A 21,787-nucleotide genomic window follows, 5' to 3' on the forward strand; every position below is an offset into this window, starting at 1 on the left:
CATCAACTGTGTCTCCAGAAGGAAACTGCTGCTAGAAGCCTTATTAAAGGGCTGTGGCTTTCGAAGGAAAGGACCTCTGTCATTCTTTTGTGAATCGCTGACCTCTCCATCTCCATGAAAAGAGCACATTCTTCTGCTGTATGTAACCTGTCTTTTCTGTGATCTCCTTAGGGGTGACCCAGTCTATTAAAGAAAGAAAAATGCTGAATGAGGTAAGTACTTGATGTTACAAACTAATCAGAGACATGGTGTCATTGAGTCATAGTTAAAAATGTATTTGCGGGCCGGGCGCGGTGGCTCAAGCCTGTAATCCCAGCACTTTGGGAGGCCGAGGTGGGTGGATCACGAGGTCAAGAGATCGAGACCAACCTGGTCAACATGGTGAAATCTTGTCTCTACTAAAATACAAAAAATTAGCTGGGCATGGTGGCGCGTGCCTATAAGCCCGGCTACTCAGGAGGCTGAGGCAGGAGAATTGCCTGAACCCAGGAGGCGGAGGTTGTGGTGAGCCGAGATCGCGCCATTGCACTCCAGCCTGGGTAACAAGAGTGAAACTCCGTCTCAAAAAAAAAAAAAAAAAAAAAAAAAAGTATTTGCTTTCTTCCATCAATGCACCACTTTCCTTGATAAGGCACAAATTTTCTTTGATTATGGGGATCATCAGTAATTATTTGGAGCAAACCAGGATATTCTGTGTTCTCATTTGTTCTAGATTTCAAAAGAAACAGTCCTTCTTTGGGGAAAAGGGAAGGGGAAAAAAAGATTCATAAGGACAAGAAGTAGGCCCACTTACATATACCTTTGTAAAAAACAAACCATTCACTGTTGAGGAAAAATACTTCATATTAATATGCAGTCCAGGTGCAGCACTTTGGGAGGCTGAGACAGGAGGATTGCTTGAGGCCAGGAGTTTGGGACCAACCTGGGCAACAGAGTGAGACTGTCTACACACAAAAAAAATTTTTTTAATTAGCCAGGCATGGAAGTGTGCACCTGTAGCCTTAGCTACTGAGGAAGCTAAGCTGGGAGAATCACTTGAGCCCAGGAGTTCAAGGCTGCAGTGAGCTATGATCATGCCACTGCACTCTAGCCTGGGTGACAGAGGAAGACCCTATCTCTTAAAAAAAAAAAAAAAAGAAAAAAAAGGCCAGGCGCGGTGGCTCACGCCTGTAATCCCAGCACTTTGGGAGGCCGAGGCGGGTGGATCACGAGGTCAAGAGATCGAGACCATCCTGGCCATGGTGAAACCCCGTCTCTACTAAAAATACAAAAATTAGCCAGGCGTGGTGGCACACGCCTGTGGTCCCAGCTACTCGGGAGGCTGAGGCGGAAGAATCGCTTGAACCCAGGCGGAGGTTGCAGTGAGCCGAGATTGCGCCATTGCACTCCAGCCTGGCGACAGAGTAAGACTCCGTCTCAAAAAACAAAAAAGGTGTACTTCTGTGTGCACATATGCATATATATATGCAAATGTATCTGTTTAGAATTCAGATTACTGCAAAAAGATGTTGCACTTTATGATACTGAGAACAGTGAGAAGTAAATAAGATAGAGTATAGGAGGAGGAATAATTTTAGAACAGCCATCTGAGAGCTTCTCTAACAACAGATCAGGCAAAATAAAATGTGAAAATAATTTTATAAACTATTATACACAGTTCAATATATTCATAATTAAATGATATTTGTGTTGGTTTTAACTTTTATTCAATGGCTATTTATGTGAGCCTACTGTGTGCTGGGCACTAGGAATACAGCAACAAACGAGACTAACTAAGTCCCTGGTAGGATTCAGGTTCTATTGAGGGGAGATACACAATAAAGATGAATTAAGATAGCAATAAAGGTTGTTGATTACTTTCGTTTAAGGAGGCCAAGGAAGGCCTTTCTGAAAAGATTGAGCTGAGACCTAAATAACAAGAAAGAACTGTCCTTGAAAACTGGAGGGAATGTATGTTATAGACAGTGGAATAGCAAAACATAAAGGTCTTGTGATAATAAGGAGCTTGGTTTTTTTATTTTTGCTTTTTCTTTTTTTGAGACGGAGTCTCACTGCATACCCCAAGCTGGAGTGCAGTGGCACAATCTTGGCTCACTGCAAACTCCGCCTCCTGGGTTCAAGCGATTCTCCTGCCTTGGTCTCCCGACTAGCTGGGATTACAGGCATGTGCCACCATGCCGGCTAGATTTTTATATTTTTGGTAGAGGTGGGGTTTTACCCTATTGACCAACCTGGTCTGAAACTCCTGACCTCAAGTGATCCACCTCTCTCAGCCTCCTGGGATTACAGGCATGAACCACTGCCACGCCCGGCCAGAGCTTGATTTATTTTTAAAAGATAGGCCAGTGTTGGCCAGGCATGGTAGCTCATGCTGCCACCTCTACCAAAAATATAAAAAACTAAGCCAGGTGCAGTGGCTCATGCCTATAATCCCAGCACTTTGGGAGGCCAAGATTGGCAGATCACAAGGTCAGGAGATCAAGATCATCCTGGCTAACACGGTAAAACCCTAACTCTACTAAAAATACAAAAAATTAGCCAGGTGTGGTGGCACGAGACTGTAGTCCCAGTTACTTGGGAGGCTGAGGCAAGAGAATCGCTTGAACCCAGGAGGTGGAGGCTAGAGTGAGCTGAGATCATGCCACTGCACTCCAGCCTGGGTGACAGAGCAAGACTGTATTAAAAAAAAAAAAAAACTAGCCAGGCATGGTGGCATGTGGCTGTTATCCCAGCTACTCCAGAGGCCGAGGTAGGAATATTGCTTGAACCTGGGAGGGGGAGGCTGCAGGGATCCAGGATTGCACTGCACTCCAGCCTGGATGACAGAGCAAGACTCTCATCTCAAATAATAATAAAAGGGCCAGGCATGGTGGCTCATGCCTGTAATCTCAGCACTCTCGGAGGCTGAGGCAGGCGGATCACCTGAGGTCAGGAGCCCAAGACTAGCCTGGCCAATGTAGCAAAACCCCATCTCTTTTTAAAACCACAAAAATTGGTCGGGCACGGTGGCTCACGCCCGTAATCTCAGCACTTTGGGAGGCCGAGGCGGGCAGATCACTAGGTTAAGAGATCGAGACGATTCTGGCCAACATGGTGAAACCCCGTCTCTACTAAAAAAAAAAATACAAAATTAGCCGGGTGTGGTGTCATGCGTCTGTAATCCCAGCTACTCAGGAGGCTGAGTCAGGAGAATTGCTTGAACCCAGGAGGTGGAGGTTGCAGTGAGCCAAGATCATGCCACTGTACTCCAGCCTGGCACCTGGCAACAGAGCAAGACTCTGTCTCAAAAAAAAAAAAAAGCAAAAATTAGGCCAGGCGGTGGCTCACGCCTGTAATCCCAGCACTCTGGGAGGCCGAGGCAAGCAGATCACAAAGTCAGGAATTTGAGACCAGCCTGGCCAATATGGTGAAACCCCATCTCTACTAAAAATACAAAAATTAGCCAGGCATGGAGGGCGTCTGTAGTCCCAGCTACTCGGGAGGCTGAGGCAGGAGAACTGCTTGAACCTGGGAGGCAGAGGTTGCAAAGAACTATCATGCCAGTGCACTCCAGCCTAGGCAACAGAGTAAGACTCCGTCTCAAAAAAAAAAAAGCAAAAATTAGCTGGGGGTGGTGGCATGAGCCTGTAATCCCTGTTACTTGGGTGGCTGAAGCAGGAGAATCACTTGAACCCAGGAGGTAGATTATAGTGAGCCAAGATTGTGCTACTGCACTCCATCCAGCCTGGGTGGCAGAGCAAGACTCTGTCTCAAAAAATAATAATAATAAAAGATAGGCCAGTGTAGCCAAATTATGTATGGGGGCAGAGATTAGACAAGGAATGGGAGACGATCATAGATGACAGCCAAATCACGTAGTATTTAGTGTGAGCCATGGTAAGGAATTCAGATTTTATCCTTGTGGTAATTGGTGGTAGGGAGGAGGTTTTAAAAAAAGCAGGTTGGTTTGGGATATGTTTGAAGATAGGACTTGCTAATGGATTAAATTTGGACAATAAGGTAAAAAGAAATTGAAGGGGTGACATTTGAGTTTTGGCCTGATCTTGTTAGTAATGTTAAATTAAATTAGGTAAGGAAGACATGGTAGGGAATTTGGGAGAGTGGGAAGGGCAGGAAGCAGGAGTGGAATCAGGAACTCTGTTTTAGATGCGTGAATTTTTATTTCATCTTTTTTTTTTCTTGGAGATGGAGTCTCATTCTGTTACCCAGGCTAGAATGCATGGAGTACAGTGGTGCAATCTCGGCTCACTGCAGCCTCTGCCTCCCAGGTTCAAGCAGTTCTGCCTCAGCCTCTCAAGTAGCTGGGATTACAGGCACCCACCATATTAGCCAGGCTGGTCTCAAACTCCTGACCTTGGGTGATCCACCCACCTTGGCCTCCCAAAGTGTTGGGATTACAGGCGTGAGCCACTGTGCCCAGCCAGATGCGTGAATTTTGAGATATATACTAGACATCTGGATAGAGAGGTTAAATAGGCAGTTGGACACATTGTATGAAGCAGATACAATCAGAACTATAAACATGGGAGTCTTTAAATAAATGACAAATTTATCGCTGGACTCCTCATTCAAGTAACTAGGAAACATCAGGTATTCTTCCCCTAGTAATAGCTGGTGGTTATACTCTTGACTTTATTTTTCTTCACAAAACTCTTAGCAACACATGTGGCCTTCCCTACAATCTGAGTTTCGGTCAGAATTGTTTCTAAGCATTCTTCCTCAAATTTCTCCCCAGTCTCATTATTCTTCATTCTCATGTCCATGACCTCTCATAATAGTGATTATGAAAAACTCTAACTTTCTTCAGTATATTAAATGTATGTTTTATTATTTTGGTTCTGTTAACTGTGTAAATCTCTCGGTGGAAATTTGAAAAGCCTTTATTTCTTTAAATGATAATATTACAATTGATATAGAAGATAGGGAATTTATCTGTTATCTTTATAACAGCGCTGTATTAGCAGTTTAATCTAAATGCTAAGTGAATGTTTGAGAGAAGATAAATGTTGAAAATTAAAATACGTCAAGTCCCAGTGAGGTGAAAAGCCAATTGTTAATTTCTGCACACAAAGATATGCTTCAGTGAATGATTTCAACAGCTGAGATCCTGGTCATTTCACCTGGTCTACCAAATAGAATGATTTTACTTGCTTTTGGTCAAATCTCTGCCCAGCAAATTCTTTTTCTTTTTTTTTTTGAGATGGAGTTTCTCACTCTTGTCACCCAGGGCATTTTCTCAGCTTACTGCAACCTCCACCTCTTGGGTTCAAGTGATTCTCCTGCCTCAGCCTCCCGAGTAGCTGAGATTACAGGCGTCCGCCACCAGGCCTAGATAATTTTCAGTAGAGTCAGGGTTTCACCCTGTTGGGCAGACTGGTCTCAAACTCCTGACCTCAGGTGATCTGCCTGCCTCCACCTCCCAAAGTGCTGGGATTATAGGATTGAGCCACCACACCCAGCCCTCTCTCTCTTCCTTTCTTTCTTCCTTTCCTTTTTTTTTTTAAGCAGGGTCTCACTTTGTTACCCAGTCAGGAGTGAGGTCGTGTGATCAAGTTCACTGCAGCCTTCAACTGTTGGGCTCAAGTGATCCTCCAGCCTCAGCTTCCCAAGAAATTGGGACTGCAGGCACACACAACTGTGCCTAGTTGAAGTTTTATATATCTTTTGTAGAGAAGGGGTCTCACTGTGTTGCCCAGATGGGTCTCGAGCTCCTGGTCTCAAGCTATCCTCCTGCCTCAGCTTCTCAAGTAGATGGGATTACAGGCATGTGCTACAATGCCCAGCTAAATTTTGTATTTTTAGTAGAGACAGGATTTCACCATGTTGGCCAGACTGGTCTTGAACCCCTGACGTTGTGATCTGCCCACCTCACCCTCCCAAAGTGCTTCACCTGGCCTAATTTATTTTTTTGAGACAGAGTCTCACTCTGTCACCCAGGCTGCAGTGCAGTGGAGAGATCTTGGCTCATGGCCACCTCCGCCTCCCACGTTCAAGCAATTCTCCTGCCTCAGCCTTCCAAGTAGCTGGGATTACAGACACCCACCACCACACCCAGCTAATTTTTTGTATTTTAGTAGAGACAAGTTTTCACCATGTTGGCCAGGCTGGTCTTGAACTCCTGACCTCAAATGATCCACCTGCCTCAGCCTTCCAAAGTGCTAGGATTACAGGCGTGAGCCACCGCTCCCAGCCTTGTATTTTTTTTTTTTAGTAGAGATGGAGTTTCACCATGTTGGCTAGGTTGGTCTCAAACACCTCACCTCAAGTGATCCACCTGCCTCAGCCTCACAAAATGCTGGGATTACAGGTCATGAGCCACCACACCTGGCTTGAATGCCTTGAATATGACGAGTCTGCTCCACTTCCATTGAAGGAAGCTTCTTTTTCTCTGATCCTGATGGTTTGTGTTTGTTTTCTTTCAGCATGATTTTGAAGTCAGAGGAGATGTGGTCAATGGAAGAAACCACCAAGGTCCAAGACGAGCAAGAGAATCCCAGGGCAGAAAGGTAAAGCTCCCTCCCTCAAGTTGACAAAAATCTGATCCTACCACTCTGTATTCCAGTCCCCTTTCTTGAGATGGTTCACTTCATCTTGTAAGGCTTGTTACATACATACACACTGCTAGGTACTTTCACACAGGTTATTTTTTCACTTTTCCGACCCAACCACGTAAATAAGTATTGTCTCTACTTTATGAATGATAAAACTAAGAGATTTAGAGAGGCTGTGTAATTTGGATTCCTATCTGGGGTTCAGATCTCAGCTGATAAGTAGAAGAGCTGGGACTTTAAGCCGATGGGAATCTAAAGCCTTTGCTCTTTTCACTTCATCAGGGTATCTTTCTCTCTATTTTTTTTTCCCCCCGAGATGGAGTCTCACTCTGTCACCCAGCTGGAGTGCAGTGGCATGATCTCAGCTTACTGAAAACTCCGCTTCCCAGGTTCAAGCAATTCTCCTGCCTCAACCTCTCGAGTAACTGGGATTACAGGCACACACTACCACATTGGGCTAATTTTTCATATTTTTAGTAGAGAGCACTGCCACACTGGGCTAATTTTTTATATTTTTAGTAGGGTTTCGCTGTGTTGGCCAGACTGGTCTTGAACTCCTAACCTCGGGTGATCCCCCACCTCAGCCTCCCTAAGTGCTAAGATTAACAGGCGTGAGCCATCATGTCCAGCCCGGGATGTCTTTATCTAAAACAGTATGATAAATGCTGTGAGCAGGGCATGCACAGCGCTCTCTGTGGAAACAAAAGAAGAGGAAGTGATTCATAATAGCTAAAACTAAAATTTATATAATGCTCACTAGGCCTGCACAGTGGCTCATTCCTGTAATCCCAGCACTTTGGGAAGCTGAGGTAGGAAGATCGTTAGAGCTGAGGAGTTCAATACCCTAGGCAACAGGGCTTGGTGGCATGTACCTGTAGTTCCAGCTACTTGGAAGGTTGAGTTGGGAGGATCTCTTGAGCTCAAGAGGTGGGGGTTGCAGTGAACCGAGATTGCATCGCTACACTCTAGCCTGGATAACAGAGAGAAGGTCTCAAAAAAAATAGATCACCGTATGCCAGGGACTGCTCTAAAGGTTCAGCCATGTTTTAACTAATTAACAATTTTACGACAACTCTATGAAGTATGTACTATAATTATGCCTATATTCTGGATGAGAAAATTGAGGCTCAGAGAGGTTGAATAAGTTGCCCAAAGTCACACAGCTAGTAAATGATGGAACTAGAAGTTGAACTCAGGAAGTCTAGCTCCAAATCTAAACTCTTTGTTAATTTATTTTTTGAGACAGAGTGTTGCTCTGTCACCCATACTGGAGTACAGTGGCACTATCTCTACCCATTGCAACCTCTACCTCCCAAGTTTAAGTAATTCTCGTGCCTCAGCCTGCTATAGCTAGGATTACAGGCATGCACCACCACACCCAGCTAATTTTTTGTCTCATTCTGTTGCCCAGTCTGGAGTGCAGTGGCACAATCTCAGCTCATTGCAGCCTCTGCTTCCTGGGTTCAAGCAATTCTCATGCCTCAGCCTCCCAAGTATCTGGGATTACAGGTGTGTCCCACCACACCCAGATAATTTTTTGGTAATTTTAGTAGAGACAGCGTTTCACCACGTTGGCCAGGCTGGTCTCGAATTCCTGACCTCAGATGATCCGCCTGCCTTAGCCTCCCAAAGTGCTAGGATAGCAGGGGTGAGCCACTGCTCCCTGCCTTAACTTTTATATTTTTATTAGAGAGGGGGTTTTGCCCTGTCAGCCAGGCTGATCTTGAACTCCTAGTCTCAAGTGATCACTTGCCTTGGGCTCCCAAAGTGCATGAGCCACTGCACCCAGCCTCCAAGTCTAAACTCTTAATGATAATACCATAGTTTCTTGAAAAGTTGTTGAAGGGCTTCACAGAAGAAAAAAAAAATAGAATATTCTAACAACTTTGGAAATGAGACCCAAGAAGATTCAATGACTTTGTCCAGATCATATTGTAGCAGATGACATAGGCAGAACTATGACTTCCTCTCAGGGAGAACTCTGCAGGATTTCACACCTACCTGTCAGGCCTGAGCTGGCTACTTTCTCAGCTCACTGACTAGGTGCTGTGTTCCCAGTCTGCTTTTCCTCTTTTTTCATGTGTGCCCTACCAGGCATTTCAGAACATCCTAGCTGGGTGCAGTGGCTCACGCCTATAATCCCAGCACTTTGGGAGGCCAGGACAGGAGGATCCCTTGAGCCCAGGAGTTCATGACTAGACTGGGTACCATAGTGAGACCTTGTCTCTGTGAAAAAATTTAAAAATTAGCTGGATGTTGTGGCACATTCCTTTGTTCCCAGCTACTCAGGAGGCTAACGTGAGAAGAGTGCTTGAGTCTGGGAGGTCGAGGCTGTAATGAGCCACAATCGAGCTACTGCACTCCAGCCTGGGCAACATTGTGAGACCTTGTCTCAAAACAAAACGAAACATCTTTCCACCAAACACTTTCTGTCCCTTCATAGAAACTTAAGAGGGAACCAGTAGAGGTAATTTCCTAAGGAAAACTGCTTTGGGCATGATCACAAATCAAGCCTGGCGTTTTGAACTCTTGAGGTCAGCCTGTTCTTATCTTCTGAGCCTATCAAGTAATTGTTCCAGATGCCAAGAAAAGCTGCTGGCCTTATTACTGCTTTTCGTTTACCACAGGGGAGTTCCATGTGAGCCAGTCCTCTGTTTTTACTCCACTGTATGCTATACAGTATTAGCACCAGATTCTTCCCTTCTTTAAAAAGAAAATCTAGTGCTTTGGAGTTTTTCCTCCATGCAGAATAGCAATAATGGGAAGTATGTGATCAAAGTAATGACATTCTGAAGATACGGAATGTCACCATAGTATTTTCCTCTGGAAGAGAAACATACATGTAGAGGTGAAACTTCAAATTTCTTATCTCATAACTAGACATCCTCATCACTGAGTGTTAGCCTGGATACATTCCCAATCTTTTGTACCCTTTTTTTTTTTTTGAGACAGTGTCTCACTTTGTCACGAGGCTGGAGTGCAGTGGCATGATCTCGGCTTACTGCAACCTCCGCCTCCTGGGTTCAAGTGATTCTCCTGCCTCGGCCTCTTGAGTTTTACAGGCGTGTGTCCTCATGCCCAGCTAATTTTTGTATTTTTAGTAGAGACGGGGTTTCACCCTGTTGGCCAAGATGGTTTCTATCTTTTGACCTTGTGATTCGCCTGCTTCAGCCTACCAAAATGCTGGGATTACAGGTTTGAGTCACTGCACCCAGCCTCTTTTGTACTTACCATGTCACCATTTGGCTCCAGCCAGCTGCCAAGGGAGAATGTCTAGCATTAGGAGCATGCAGGTCCTGAATTCATACAGATAGTAGAGTGGCACAGGTGGATGCTGTCCTTTAAAACAAACAGATTTGTCCTGCTCTCCTTTCTTTTCCCTCTGGCTGTAAAGTGTGTGTGTGTGTGTGTGTGTGTGTGTGTGTGTGTGTGTGTCTGTCTGTCTGTCTGTCAGTGGGGAGGGTGGCCACTTTCTAAGAAGCCATCTGTGTATTTTTTTTACCTTCCTGATTTTTCTCTATCGCAGTCTCTTTGAGGCCAGCTGGATTTTAGGCCTTGGCAGTTTTCTTTTTATTGAAATGGAAAGGTAGGAAGAGGGTCAAGAGACTGAGAGTTACCCAAAACATATCCTTCCAAATGATACAAATGTAGGGTTTATTGGGGGGGGGTTTTGTTTTTTGTTTTTGTTTTGTTTTTGTTGCCCAGGCTAGAGGGCAATGGCATGAAATCGTCTCACCCCAAGCTCTGCCTTCTGGGTTCAAGCAATTCTTCTGCCTCAGCCTCCCCAGTAGCTGGGATTACAAGCATGTGCCACCACGCCTGGCTAATTTTGTGTTTCTAGTAGAGACGGGGTTTCTCCATATTGGTCAGGCTGGTCTAGAACTTCTGACCTCAGGTCATCTGTCTCCCTTGGCCTCCCAAAGTGCTGGGATTACAGATGTCGGCCACCACACCCAGCAGGGTTTATTTTTAAGTGATATCCAAGTTCTTTGCTAAGAACTTATCCCAATGTATATATGATAATTTGTACTGTCCCACACTGTTGCCACCAGCCACATGGGACTGTAAATTTAAATTTTTACAAATCAGCCAATCGTGGTGGTATGCACCTGTAGTCCCAGGTACTTAGGAGGCTGAGGTGGGAGGATTACTTGGGCCCAGGAGTTCAGTGCTGTAGCAATCTATAGTCATGCCACTGTACTCTAGCCTGAGTGACAGAATGAGACCTCATCCTGTCAAAGAAAAGAATTAAAATGTGAAGTTTAGTTCCTCGTTCACCCTTACCACATCTCCAGTGCTCAATAACTGTATGTGACTCATGGCTACCTTATTAGCACAGATATAGAACATTTTGACTATCACAGAAAGTTCTTTTGAACAGTGTTGCCAAGACCTGTAAGTGAAAAAGGAGCTGTGGTGTGATCTGTGTCTTCAGGAAGCCAGGCAGTCAGACCAGTTCAATTAGGAGAGGCAGAACCTGGCTTCACTTCTAGTTTAAAAACTGCTTAGGTGGCCTAAAGATGCAATGGCCATTCTCAGATTAGTGTGAAGAACAGGTGTTTGGGGGGCTAGAAGAAAGTCAGGAGACAAGGAGCATGTACATCTAAAATCAACATGGACTCCTCTGCTGATGGAGTCATGGTGAGTATTGAGATACTAAGTCTGGATAAACATCAAACTTCAGCCACTAGCTTTGAATTTCTAGCCATCCAAACCTTTTATTAAACATACAGAAGGACCTTATTTTTCCTTTGCATCTAACAAATTAAAGCACCTGCAGAGATCATTAGGGAGGAGCCTGGGCCTGATTGGTGACTAAGTGAGATGCTCAGTCCTTGAATGACAAAGAATGCTGGAAGAGTGCTGGTCAACTACATATGTACTTCAAAAAGGTCTTCTGAAATCCCTTAGTGTTCTGGACATTGGACTGCTTGTCCCTGGGAAGTAACAGCAGAAATCATCAGGTGGTGAACAAAAGAAAAAGAAAAGCTCTTCCTTTTTGAAAGTCTATTTTTTGAATAAAAGCCAATTCTTTTATAACTAAATTTTCTTTCTCTCCATTCCCCTGTCCCTCTCTCTTCCTCTTCCAGATCTTCAGGGGCCTGGAAATATGTTGCTATGGGCCGTTTACCAATATGCCCACAGGTAAGAGCCTGGGAGGACTGCAGAGTTCCAGCACTAGCCTTTGTCTTACATAGTGGAGTGTTAGAAGCAAGATCCCCCAATGGGGGTTCCTCAGATTGGTGAAATCTCCACAGTCTCTTCTGATTTCTATTCCCCTGAGTATATGGATTCCAGCTCAGCATGTAACCTTTCCCTGCTGTGTCTCTAACCAGGATGATGTGTATTTTTTTTTTGACTGGATGAATTATCTTCCCATCTCTTGACATTCACAGTAATTATCACCAAGTATGATATTTTCAGTGGCTGTGATTATCAACTACCAACACAGAATTAGGATGCAGGGAGGAAGGGAGCAAAAGAAGGTGGGTGTTTTTTCACAGTATCTTAGCCAGCAATTTAGCAAATTAATGGAAATTAGATCTTCAATCGTTTTTTTTTTTTTTCTTTCAAGCATTTTATTTGAGAGACTATCAAACCTTATCTACCAATTGGCCATATGGAGACTGATAACGAGGGTATGCAGCATGTCAGTGGCAAATTGACTTAAAATTCATACCCCTACTATTTTAAGACTGTCGTCCTTTGGAGCAGAGAGACAGACTCTCCCACTGAGAGGTCTTGCTATAAGCCTTCATCCAGAGAGTGTAGGGCAGAGGGCCTGGGATAAGTACACAGATTACTGTGGTGATTTTACATCTAAATGTCCTGTTCAGATCAACTGGAGTGGATGGTGCAGCTGTGTGGGGCTTCTGTGGTGAAGGAGCTTTCATCATTCACCCTTGGCACAGTAAGTACTGGGTGCCCTGTCAGAGAGGGAGGACACAATGTTCTCTCCTGTGATTGAGCAAGACTGGCACCTATCAGTCCCTATGGAAGCCCCTACTGTAGCCTCAGAAGCCTTCTCTCCCCACGTACCTGGGCCAGAAGTATATTTAATATGTGCAGTTCTCAAGTCTATAAGGGATGCATAGGGGCACATACTAAATATACTGAGGGAAGGCCCTTTCCCTCTAACTCTTTTTGCATATCCCCCTCCTACTGTACTCTCTGTACTCCCCCAGCATACCATGTTTCAACAAATTATCAAGAAATGATGGGCTGGAGGCCGGGCATGGTGGCTCATGCCTGTAACCCCAGCACTTTGGGAGGCCAAGGCAGGTGGATCACTTGAGGTCAGGAGTTTTAGACCAACCTTGCCAACATGGTGAAACCCTGTCTCTACTAAAAAAATACAAAAATTAGCTGGGTCTGGTGGAGCATGCCTGTAATCCCAGCTACTTGGGAGGCAGAGGCATGAGAAGAGCCAAGATTGCACCACTGCACTCCAGCCTGGGTGACAGAGTGAGACTTCATCTAAAAAAAGAGAAAAAAATGATGGACTGGGCTCAGTGCCTCACACCTATAATCCCAACACTTTCGGAGACCAAGGTGGGAGAATCACTTGAGCCTAGGACCTCAACACCAGCCTGGGCAACATGGCGAAACCCCATCTCTACCAAAAATACAAAAAAATTGCTGAGCGCTGTGGCTCACGCCTGTAATCCCAGCACTTTGGGAGGCTGAGGCAGGTGGATCACAAGGTCAGGAGATCAAGACCATCCTGGCCAACATGGTGAAACCCCGTCCCTAAAAAAATAAAATAAAATTAGCCAGGGGCAGTGGCGCACACCTGTAGTCCCAGCTACCTGGGAGGCTGAGGTAGAAGGATCACTTAAGCCCAGGAGGCAGAGGTTGCAGTGAGCTGACGATCATACCACTGCACTCCAGCCTGGACAACAGAGCAAGACCCTGTCTCAAAAAAAACGATGAAGTGACAGTTCCAATAGTCCTGCTCTGACACTTCAATGCTGTTTCCTTCCTGGGGATGCAGGGTATCCACGCAGTTGTGGTTGTGCAGCCAGATGCCTGGACAGAGGACAACGGCTTACATGGTAAGGTGCTTGCATGTGCCTGTGTTATATGGGTCCTTTTGCATGGGTTTGGTTTGCCACTCATTACCTGGTGCTTGAATAGCACAGTTCTTGGCACATTTTAAATATTTGTCTAATTAACGGCTAAAATGTCTTGTTGGCATTTTTATTGTTGTTTGTTTTATATTGTAAAAGTAATACATGAACTGTTCCCATGGGGTGGGGGTTGGATATGAATGTTCATCACAGAAAATATAAATCAAGGCCAGGCATGGTAGATCACACCTATAATCCCAGCACTTTGGGAGGCCAATGTGGGGGCCAAGGAGCCTAGGAGTTCAGAACCAGCCTGAGCAACATAGGGAGACTTCATCTCTACAAAAAATTTAAAAACTACCTGGGTGTGATGGTGCAAGTTTCAGCTACTTGGGAAGCTGAGGTGGGAGGATCCCTTGAGCCCAAGCGGTCAGTGCTGCAGTGAGCCATGATCACACCAGTACACTCCAGCCTGGGCGACAGAGTGAGACCGTGTCTCAGAAAGAAAAAAGAAAGTATAAATTTGCACAAAAACAATAAAATAATCCCAGTAATTCCACCACTTAGAGATGATCACCATAGAATTCTACCAGCTATATGTGCCTATATATGTGTGTGTGTGTGTGTATTTTATAAAATGTGATAATTATACTGTTGTGCTTTTTTCCTTAAGATATTACATATATATTTCCACATCATTAAATTACATTGCTGTTTTCCTGGTGGCTTTCCTTTAACAGATTGAAGTTCATGTTAATACAGTTGCCAGAGGCTGGGGGCTTTCACCAGCAGTCACTCCTTGGGCTTCAGCGTCTCACTGTTACCCAGGCTGGAGTAATCTGGCTCACTGCAACCTCTGCCTTCTGGGTTCAGTGGATTCTCCTGAGGTCAGGAGTTTGAGACCAGCCTGGCTAACATGGCAAAACCCCATCTCTACTAAAAATACCCAAAAAAAAAAAAAAATTAGCCGGGCATGGTGGCTGGTGCCTGTAATCCCCGCTACTTGGGAAGCTGAGACAGGAGAATCACTTGAACCCAGGAGGTGGAGGTTGCAGTCAGCCAAAATTGCACCATTGCACTCCAGGCTGAGTGACAAGAGCGAGACTCCATCTCAAAAAATAAAAAAGATTGGTTTCTACCTCATGAATCCTAAGAACTCATACAACCAGGACCCTGGAGTAGATTGATTAAAGCCTGGTCCAGGAGAATGTGAATTGACACTAATCTTTGCTTGTGTTCTCTGTCCCCAGCAATTGGGCAGATGTGTGAGGCGCCTGTGGTGACTCGAGAGTGGGTGTTGGACAGTGTAGCACTCTACCAGTGCCAGGAGCTGGACACCTACCTGATACCCCAGATCCCCCACAGCCACTACTGATTACAGCCAGCCACAGGTACAGAGCCACAGGGCCCCAAGAATGAGCTTTCCAGACCCTGGGAGCGCTTCTCACTCTTCAGTCCTTCCACTGTCCTGGCTACTCAGTATTTTATGTACATCAGCCTGAATAGGGCTTCTGGCTGTGCAAGGTTCCCTTAAAGATTTTCTGCTTCAAGTCTCCCTTTGAAATCTGCCATGAGCACAAAATTATGGTAATTTTTCACCTGAGAAAATTTTAAGACCATTTAAACCCCACCAATTGAGCAAGATGCTGATTTATCGACAGTATTCTTTCTATTAGGGCTGGAGGCACAGAGTGGCTTGAGAGAATAGCTGGTTTCCTTAAGTTTGCTTCTCTTAAACCCTATGTTCACAAAGGCAGGGAGTAACACCCTTCAATGGAAGGAGAGTACTTGGGATCAAATATGAGACTTAAAATCAGAATTGTCCTTAGGCAGTTCTCAAATGTTAGAGTGGAACACTGGGGAGGAAGTTCTGAGACAGGCATTAGATATGAAAATGAAACTTAAGGCCGGGCACAATGGCTCACGCCTATAATCCCAGCACTTTGGGAGCCGAGGTGGGTGGATCCCAAGGTCAAGAGATCGAGATCATCCTGGTCAACATGGTGAAACCCTGTCTCTACTAAAAATACAAAAATTAGCTGGGCATGGTGGCGTGCGCTTGTAGTCCCAGCTACTCGGAAGGCTGAGGCAGGAGAATTGCTTGAACCCAGGAGGTGGAGGTTTCGGTAAGCTGAGATGGCGCCATTGCACTCCAGCCTGGGTAACAAGAGTGAAACTCCGTCTCAAAAACAAAAAGAAAGAAAATGAAACTTGAGGGCCGGGCATGGTGGCTCACGCCTATAATCCCAGCACTTTGGAAGGCCGATCACTGGAGGTCATGAGTTTGAAACCAGCCTGGGCAACAGAGATGGTGAAACCCCATCTCTATTAAAAATACAAAAATTAGCCATGTGTGGTTGTAGACACCTGTAATCCCAGCTACTTGAGAGGCTGAGGCAAAAGAATCACTTGAGCCCGGGAGGCAGAGGTTGCAGTGAGCCGAGCTGATGCCACTGCACTCCAGCCTGGGCAACAGAGTAAGACTGTGACTCAAAAAAAAAAAAAAGTAAAGTAAATGAAACTTGAGGGTTAAATAGAAGAGATTTCTAAAAGTCTGAGGTATATTTGCTAGATTTCTAAAGAATGTGTTCTAAAACAGCTGAAGATTTTCAAGAACCAGTTTCCAAAGACAGTCTTCTAATTCCTCATTAGTAATAAATAAAATGTTTATTGTTGTAGCTCTGATATATAACACATTCCTCTTAAAATATAAGGTCTCTGTAGCGTGTACCTCATACGGGGGAAGAAAGAAAAAATATATATATAAGATCTCTGACATGAATATTTCATGTTTATAAAATGACAGATCCCACTAGGAAAGGAGCTGTTGCTTTCTTTGAGGTATTTTTTTCCCTTTGCTCTCTATTGCTGAACCATACAGCTTCATAAATAATTTTGCTTGCTGAAGAAAGAAAAAGTGTTTTTCAGAAACTCATTATCCAGTACTGCTTATAGCTGTTGGAAGGACTGTGTCTTCCCTAGCCCCGCAGTGTGCAAGGGCAGTGAAGACTTGATTGTACAAAATACGTTTTGTAAATGTTACACTGCAAATAAACTTGGTAGCAAACACTTCCGCCATGAATGACTGTTCTTGAGACAGGCCAGCAGACCTTCTCAGAGCCTGTCCACTGTGCTTCAGTCTCCTCCTCTGTAAAATGGGGGTAATGATAGTATCTACCTCCTAGGGTTTATTGAGGGAGCTTAAATGCCTTTTGTATTTCCTGCTGCTGCCAAAACAAATTGTCACAAGGTCAGAAGTCTGAGGTGGCTCACCTGTTTCTTTGTTTCAGGTTTCATAAGGCCAAAATAAATGTGTTGGCAGGGTGGTGCTCCCTTCTAGAGGCTCTGGGGATAAACATTCATGTTGTTGGCTGAATTGTTCCTTGCAATTTTAGAACTAGGATTCCTGTTTCCCACCGCTGTTGGCCAGGCGTCATTCTCAGGTTCTTGAGGCTCCTAACATTCCTAGGCTTCTGGCCCGTCTGCCTCCATCTTCAAAACCAACAATGTGGGGTCAAGTTTTTCCTCACATTAAATCTTTCTGACTGCTGCATCTTTTTTTTTTTTTTTTTGAGACAGAGTTTTGCTGTTGTTACCCAGACCGGAGTGCAATGGCACCATCTTGGCTCACCGCAACCTGGGTTCAAGCAATTCTCCTGCCTCAGCCTCTAGAGTAGCTGGGACTACAGGCGTACACCACCATGACCAGCTAATTTTTGTATTTTTAGTAGAAACGGGGTTTCACCTTGTTGACCAGGATGGTCTCGGTCTGTTGACCTCGTGATCCATCCGGCTCGGCCTCCCAAAGTGCTGGGATTATAGGCATGAGCTACCGCGCCCGGCCCTTGCTGCATCTTTCTAACTCCTGCCAGAGACATTTCTGTTTCTAAGGGCTCAAGTGATTAGATTGCACCCACCAGGTAATCCAAAGTGATCTCCGTATCTTAAGGTCCATAGCCTTAATTATAGCTGCAAAGTCCCTTCAGAGCAGTACCTAGATTAGTGTTGGATTGAATAACCAGAAGATAGCAATCAAGGGAGGATGTCTTTAGAAATCTGCCTACGACTTCTATTTAACATAGTTTTTTTTTTTCCTTTTTTCTCAAGATGGAGTCTCATTCTGTGGGCCAGGCTGGAATGCAGTGGTGCGATCTCTGCTCTCTGCAACCTCCGCCTCCCGGGTTCAAGCAATTCTCTGCCTCAGCCTCCCAAGTAGCTGGGATTACAGGTGCCCGTCACCACACCCAGCTAATTTTTGCATTTTTAGTAGAGATGGGGTTTCACCATCTTGGCCAGGCTAGTCTTGAACTCCTGACCTTGGGATCCACCTGCCTTGGCCTCCCAAAAATGCTGGGATTACAGGCGTGAGTCACTGCGCCAGGCTATTTAGCATACTTAATCTACAGATGATACTCTGTACCATTATTTCCTCGTCCTCACACTGCTCAGGGATTGGAACCCTTTTTGAGCAGAGAATGAAGTCATCACACAATTCAGTACTGCTGTATTTGGTGGTGACAGTGAAGGAAGATAGAGAAAATGCAGCTAACTGCCATTATTACATTTTATATCAGTCTTCATCATAGCTCTATGAAGTGGGTATTTGTTACCTCATTTGAAAAATTGGAGTTGAATCTCAAGTTCCTTATAAGATTTCACTCAGAATTGCACAGCTAATAAGTGACTACATGGAGATCCAAAGCCACCTTTCTATTCCCATCATCAGTTTTCCATCTGCCTCTGTCACTGACCTCAGGATGGAAGGTTCAAGCCTTAAGGCAATTTGGGGAGAGAAGTAGATTGTGAGGGGAACCAGCCCTCAATTCCTTTTTGGGGCTATTGTAGGAGACAGTAAAAGCAGCCCATGTCAGACAAAGGGTCTTGCAGGAGTGGATCATGGCTACTATTTCCACTTCTCTCTGGCCTCCCAGCTTATGACTGTGTATCTTAGTTGTTAAAGCCTTCCAGTTCATTCTCATCTGTACCCATGCCAGCTCCCTGTCTACCTGCCAGTAAGTTGATGGGTCTCAGTGTTAGCAGTAAAGGCAGGCAGGAAGCAAGCAGAAGTGCTACTGGGCCTTGCGGGTGAGCCAGGCCTCAGCCTGCTGCCCTATCACTGATGGGTTAATAGCAAAAGCAGTATCTATCTAGTACAGCCTGCCTTTTCTTTTTTTTTTTTAAACAGGGTCTCCCTGTGTCGCCTAGGCTGGAGTGCAGTGACATGATTTCAGCTCACTGCAATCTCCGCCTCCCAGGTTCAAGCGATTCTCCTGCTTCAGCCTCCCAAGTAGCTGGGATTACAGGTACCCGCCATTACGCCCGGCTGATTTTTGTATTTTTAGTACAGACAGGTTTTCATGATGTTAGTCAGGCTGGTCTCGAACTCCTGACCTCAGGTGATCCGCCCACCTTGGCCTCCCAAAGTGCTGGGATTACAGGCGTGAGCCACTGCACCCGGCTGCCTTTTCAAGAATAGTGAGTGAAGCAAAGATGACTAAAACACATTAAATTTTCTATAATTGTCTCTAAGGTCTTCCAACAAATACACACAACATTTGTTTCAAGCTCTACATAACCTTTCCCAGAAGTCAAGTTCAGTCCCTGGCCTCATGATACCTGGCCCAGGTTAAGAGTCCTATCTGATGATGGAGTTAATCCACGTTCCTCTGACCTCTGACTGGGATGTCCTCCCACTTTTCCACCCCACAATCTCTAGCCTTCTCTGGGCACAGCAGCACTTGGGAACTAGTTCCTGCACTGCCTTTATCTCATTTTACAAAACAAACTTCTACAAAGAAGCTGGAAAGGAAGGAGGAGAAAGGTTTATCAGGCAGGCACAGGGAGGGGGCCTAGAGAAGAGCTCTGGCAGATTATCTCCCTCCTAAAAAATGCAACCAGAATCATCAAAAAAGTATCGCCTTAAAAACATGCAGGAGAAAAAGAAAGGAATCCGTGTTGGGGTGGTCAGAGTGGAAGGAGCCAGCTGCCCAGAATGTGTCCTCTGAAGGCTGTGAGGAGCAGATAAGGTCAGCCCCAGAGGGAGACGGCACAGAGAGTGGCAGGATGAGGGGGAGCTGCAATCTACCCAAAGAAGCCCTGGAGAATGGGGCCTGCTGCCCAGGGAATGTGGGGGCTTACTTATCAAAGACTACTGGAAAATGGCTGAGCTAGCAGCCCCCTCCACCATACTTCAGTGAGGCCAAGTTCCCTTGAACAGCTTGTAACTCTGCCTGTAACAAGGAGAAAATTAAACAAATCTGGCCAAATAAAAAATGAAGGAAAACTAGAAACAGCTCCTGTGTTGAGCAGGTATTGGGGAGGTGTAGCAGGAGCTGATCCTGAATGTCTGGAGGATCAGGAAAATGTAAGCAGTTATTTAAGGGACTGGAAATCAAGATCTGGAGCGACTTCTCCCCAACTCTGGTGGCTGGGGAATATGAACTCTGGAGACGTGGTTTCAAGGACCCAAACTGATATGACAACTTAACATTACAGTTCAGTGCAGAGGTTCTCAAAGCTTGATCTCCTGGTGGGAGTGTGAGGGGGCAACAGCATCATCTAGAAATTTGTTATTTATGTAAATTCCCAGACCCACTGAATCCCAAACTTAAGTGGGGCTAGCAACCTATGATTCTGCAACAGGCTCAAGCTTGAGAACCAATGGCTTAGTGTAAGGGGCTGCTAATTGGTAGAAAATGTTACCTGTGGTCTATTTTGTAAGGGCTTGTTCAGGATAAATAAGGTTTGCAGGCTGGTAAGTGGTTCTTAGCTACAAGGTTGCAACAGCTGGCTTCAGTTAACTTCAAAAAGGCTCTTTAAGCAAAGGCTTTAGTCCCCCCACTTATCCATGGTTTCGATTTCAGTTGCCTATGGTCACCATGGTCCAAATATATTAAAAAGAAAGTTCCAGAAACAAACCAGTCATATGTTTTAAATTGTCCACCATTTTGAATATCGTTTGACTTGTTCTATTTTACTATTAGTTATTGTTAATCTCTTACTGTGCCTAATTTATGAATTAAATTTTATCATGGGTATGTATGTATGGGGTAAAACATAGTTATATATAGGGTTTGGTACTATCCGAGGTTTCAGGCATCCATTTGTGGTCTTGGAACATGTCCCCCACAGATAAGAGGGGACTGCTGAACAATGCAAAGGACAAAGATTAAATTATATTAGCAATCTAGGAGCAGAAGGGCCAGATTGCTTTTTTAAAAAACAGCTAAAGGTTTAGGAGGTTTTATTAATATTTAAATTGTATTGAAACCACAGCTGCAGCCTTTGACTCCAGCATAGAGACATGCAAATATGGCTTTCAAGAGAAAGGCAATTTCAGACAGCCCTCAAGGTAATAAGAACAAATAAAACAAATGATTTTGTAATTTATCTTTATTGACTGATAGTGCGCAAGGCACAGACAGCTCATACCCTGTGAGAGTCAGCAGTAGCCGAGCTCTGTGAGGAGAGAAGAGAAAGCCAGCCTGGAGGGAGAGAGGCAGGCAGACCCAGAGACTGGTGACAGGAAAGACGCAGCGAGGACAAAACAGAGCAGGCAGGTGGGAGGAGAAGACAACTAAATTAAAAGAGAAGGAAAATGAAAACCCAGCCCTGGGTCCTGTCGACTGATCTTGCCAGCTCTCAGCAGCAACAACGGTCACCATTAATGACTATTTGCCACACTCCTACCAAGTGCCAGGCAGTATTCCCCACATAGAAATGAGGAAAATGAAGTTTTGAGAGGTCAAGCCACTTACGAAAGGTCACACAACAAAAGGAAAGGGCAGAGCCCAGATTCAAACAAAGATTTGTGTGGGGCTAAAGCCTGGTGCTCTTTCCAGTGCATTATGCTGAGAACCAGTCCTGGGAGGTGGTGAGTAACAAGGTTAATGATTGAGGGGACACTTTGTGCCCAGTTCTGTTGTGTTGTGTATGGGCATTCATGTGTCTATGTGTGCATGTATGTGTGTAGCTGTGGAAAAGAGGGTGAAAAACTCCATTTCTGGCCTTCAGATTGGTTACTATTCAATGGTCGAGGCAAGAAAAGAAAGCCAGAGAAGGCCAGGCGAAGTGGCTCACACCTGTAATCCCACCACCTTGGGAAGCCAAGGTGGGCGGATCACCTGAGGTGAGGAGTTCAAGACCCGTCTGGCCAGCTGGTAAAAC

At 45.0% G+C, this 21,787-nt stretch overlaps 1 protein-coding gene across 32 annotated transcripts in view; it reads left to right on the forward strand.

Annotated features, from left to right (window-relative positions):
* Positions 1–21,208, forward strand: part of BRCA1 (BRCA1 DNA repair associated) — an 85,071-nt gene extending 63,863 nt beyond the window's left edge. For 29 of the 32 annotated variants that reach the window (XM_008996686.5, XM_008996688.6, XM_035301475.3 and 26 more), the window contains 6 exons: positions 172–212; positions 6,423–6,506; positions 11,642–11,696; positions 12,389–12,462; positions 13,546–13,606; positions 14,872–16,690. In XM_008996686.5, the coding sequence (XP_008994934.4) occupies positions 172–212; positions 6,423–6,506; positions 11,642–11,696; positions 12,389–12,462; positions 13,546–13,606; positions 14,872–14,996 (440 nt within the window). In that variant the 3' untranslated portion in view covers positions 14,997–16,690. Of the gene's footprint in view, positions 1–171; positions 213–6,422; positions 6,507–11,641; positions 11,697–12,388; positions 12,463–13,545; positions 13,607–14,871; positions 16,691–17,728; positions 18,741–18,806 lie in introns of those variants that run through there. The other 3 variants (XM_054256349.2, XM_078374366.1, XM_054256350.2) reach the window with 2 other exon arrangements.
* The last annotated feature ends 579 nt before the right edge of the window (positions 21,209–21,787 follow it).

This window comes from Callithrix jacchus, chromosome 5 (assembly GCF_049354715.1).
Source record: "Callithrix jacchus isolate 240 chromosome 5, calJac240_pri, whole genome shotgun sequence".
Lineage (NCBI taxonomy): Eukaryota > Metazoa > Chordata > Mammalia > Primates > Cebidae > Callithrix > Callithrix jacchus.